Consider the following 3,463-nt stretch of genomic DNA (forward strand, 5'->3'; position numbering starts at 1 on the left):
AACACTTCCTCTCCCTGGAAATTTACTATTCGGCAAATGCAGATACTACTCAAGTATGAACTTGTACTGTTCATCATACATTACACGATGAAGGCTGTAATGTACGAGGTAATGCAAAGCAAAGTGCACGATAGGCGATCCTTGACGGTTAGGTGCAATCAAGACCGTCGGAGGGATGGATCCTGTACGTCTCCCCATGTGCATGTGGCTTTATATGATCAGCCCGGGCGGCCGCTTCGCTTCGCCCACTGCTCCTTCCCCACCCTCTAATTCTTTCAGCATATTCTCCCCGCCATGGCTTCCACCGCCGCTGGTCATGAGCTCGCGCCCACCACGGGAGCCACCCTCGTCGTGGGTGGCACCGGCTACATCGGCCGCTTCGTCGCCGAGGCTGGCCTGGCCCTTGGCCACGCCCTCTACGTCCTCGTCCGCACCTTTGGCCCCTTCGTTTCCCCCTCCCGTGCGGCCACCGCCGCAGCCCTCCGCGAGAAAGGAGCCATTATTTTGGAGGTAATATTGCATGAGCTCTCATCTCGTTTATCGTGTATGTTAACCTCAATAATGATGATGATGATGAGGAGGAGGAGGAGGACTTCCGATGTGTTTCAGGGTTCCGTGGACGATAAAGACTTCATGGAGAAGACTCTGAGAGAGAACAACATCCATGTAGTTATCTCCGCGGTTGGCGGCGAGAGCATTCTGGATCAGCTCTGCTTGCTCGACGCCATCCAAGCTGCGGGCACCGTCAAGGTACGTGTTACACAACGAGTACTGCTGCTATTGTTTTGCATGGACAAGGGCGTCATGCATGGGCGATAGCTATGCCTTGCGCTGGTGTGGCAGCGGTTCCTGCCATCGGAGTTCGGGCACGACATCGACAAGGCGAACCCGGTGGAGCCGGCACTGAGCCTCTACAACAGAAAGAGAAGGGTTCGGCGAGCCGTCGAGGCCGCCGGCGTTCCCTACACCTACATATGCTGCAACTCCATCGCCGGCTGGCCCTACCACGACAACAAACACCCATCCAAGGCGGCGCCACCGCTGGACCGCTTCGTCATCTATGGGGACGGCAGCGTCAGAGGTAAATCTCACTGCCGACATGCATGAATAATTAGGCAGCGTGGACACCAAACTGCGACTTCAAGATCGATAAAAAATAAGATATTTCAAGTACCACATTAACATACTAATAATAAGATGACGTCCTTCTAAATCTAAATAAAGGAACGTACATATACAATTTATATAACCAACCCTTGGATCACTGAATTTTTAATAGTGGATCAATCGATAATATTTAAAGAATAAAAACTAATTATGTAATATAAATAAATAAATTTAAAATATTAAGATTTATGTCTTAATCCCAAGGTATAGAGCTCGTTTGTGTGTTTCTTTTATTATTATTATTATTATTATTATTTTTAATGTTGGTGACGTTGCAGAAGACAAATATTACATTGACCAACAAATAAAAAATCCTGAAAAACTATTGTTACTGTTACATTGAAGTGTAAGGTGTTGATGGATGCTTGATGTCGTGTTGGTTGTGTTGTAGCCTTCTTTGTTGCAGGAAGTGACATTGGGAAATTTACGATGAGATCAGCCTTCGACAGTCGCACCGTGAATAGAGCTGTTCACTTCCGCCCGACTTGCAATTGTGTTAGCTTGAACGAGATGGCTTCCCTGTGGGAGCGTAAGATTGAAAGGACACTGCCAAGAGTCAGATTCACTGAGGAGGACCTGCTCGCCATTGCTAAAGGTTGGAACCTTGGATCATGCTTTTGAGTTCCTTCTAACTGAATAAAGATTTTGAATTGGAACATCACTAATCTTAAAATGTTTAAGCTAGCAAAAAAGAACTCGAGCTACACTTAAACACATGCATCACTCTCTGAATAAGTCGGATTAAGTTTGACATATAAACTTGAACCCAAGCGTATGATACAAGTCCAAATGAGACAAACAAAAAAAAAAAGACGAGAAATATAGGATTCGAAAGTATCGTGATACAGAATGAAGCTTTCCGGATTAGATATCACCCAATGACAATCATTATAATTCATCCGATGTTCGACTGATCCGGGGGTACTTTATTATTATTCCTCATGTTGGCTTATGCTAAGCATACTTCCACTTTCACTTGATGGAGAATGTTAATGTTTAGAATAAAGCGACCGAGATCTTTTCGCATAGCTTAAGCTGTTTTGTAATAAATGGTCAAATATTCATATACCATGATAAATTGATCAGATGACCACTATCATATATATAAAAAAAGGTTTAAGAATTTTGGATAAATAATAACTAAGTTTTAAATGAAAATTTCTTAATCACTAATGATCTCAAAATAAAAATTTTTACATGGTATTTGAGGTCAGGTAATAGATTCATGCACATGATTCGACATGAAGAAAGTATCAATGGTTGCAACTTGGATCATCGGACACCATAAACATCCCTCTGCATTCCGACCATGAAAAGTTCATTTATATAGGCAAATCGTAGATCTCAGCTTCTTTCATTCCTTTATATATACTGAAATTTCCAACACTAGCAAAAATAGAATGAAATCCATTGCATAAGATTCTCAACAATATTAATATCTATTGACACCAAGACTCCCAACAATAAAAATGATCTTTCGCTGCACACAAGGAACTGTAGTTTTCTATAACTGTAGTTATAACTTTTTTGGAAGAAAAATTTCACCTACCAGTTAAGTTAATGAACGGTATTAGTATATTCTACGACACCTATCACGACAATTATTAACCACAGGTATAGATATTATTACTACAGTTGTAAACCGTTATCTACACCTAAAAGTATTGTAGTGACTTCTTACGCTGCGTCACTAATAAATCAGTGAGATTTTTTGAGAAAAGTACTACTCTTCTTTCTCTCTCTCTCTCTCTCTTTCTATGTATACAATAAATTGTATGATTGTTCGTTTACGATGGAAGCTCTTATATTTCCTGTTGGGTTGGTGCAGAGAATGAGATTCCAGCCAGCGTTGTTGCTGCCTTGACTCATGACATCTTCATCCTTGGATGCCAATCCAATTACTCGGTGGACGGGGTGAAGGATGTGGAGGTCAGCTGCCTCTACCCCGACATGGCATTCCGGACACTCGATGACTGCTTCAGTGACTACATCTCGAGCCTTTTGCCCCACCAAGCTAGGGAGACAAGACCATCTGCGGCCGCTGCTACGGTGGATCAACCGGCAGTTTCACCGGCCACTGCTTAATTACAAGCATGCATGGATGCATAGAACTCCATCTGACCTCTTCCATCCTAGAATAATCTTTTATGTGATGTGATGAGATATAAAGAAATATAACTTTTGTATATGAATAAATACTAGTAGATCATAACATGCAGCGGAATTAAATAAAATTATAATCAAATAAAATACTAAGATATACGTGAAAAATCCCTCTAATATGAAGGGTAAAAAT

The 3,463-nt window shown here is 41.9% G+C and overlaps 1 protein-coding gene across 2 annotated transcripts; it reads left to right on the forward strand.

Moving 5' to 3' along the window:
- The first annotated feature begins 216 nt into the window (after nucleotides 1-216).
- Nucleotides 217-3,353, forward strand: LOC135675061 (leucoanthocyanidin reductase-like). Of its 2 annotated transcripts, XM_065185324.1 has the most exons (5): nucleotides 217-510; nucleotides 610-750; nucleotides 844-1,081; nucleotides 1,559-1,762; nucleotides 2,996-3,353. In XM_065185324.1, exons 1-5 carry the CDS (start codon nucleotides 295-297, stop codon nucleotides 3,250-3,252), a joined length of 1,056 nt encoding a protein of 351 aa, XP_065041396.1. In that variant the 5' UTR covers nucleotides 217-294; the 3' UTR covers nucleotides 3,253-3,353. The 2 variants fall into 2 exon arrangements, with proteins under 2 accessions (XP_065041396.1, XP_065041395.1); XM_065185323.1 differs by having other exon boundaries at nucleotides 217-750.
- The last annotated feature ends 110 nt before the right edge of the window (nucleotides 3,354-3,463 follow it).

The sequence above is a fragment of the Musa acuminata genome, chromosome BXJ1-5 (genome assembly GCF_036884655.1).
Source record: "Musa acuminata AAA Group cultivar baxijiao chromosome BXJ1-5, Cavendish_Baxijiao_AAA, whole genome shotgun sequence".
Classification (NCBI taxonomy): domain Eukaryota; kingdom Viridiplantae; phylum Streptophyta; class Magnoliopsida; order Zingiberales; family Musaceae; genus Musa; species Musa acuminata.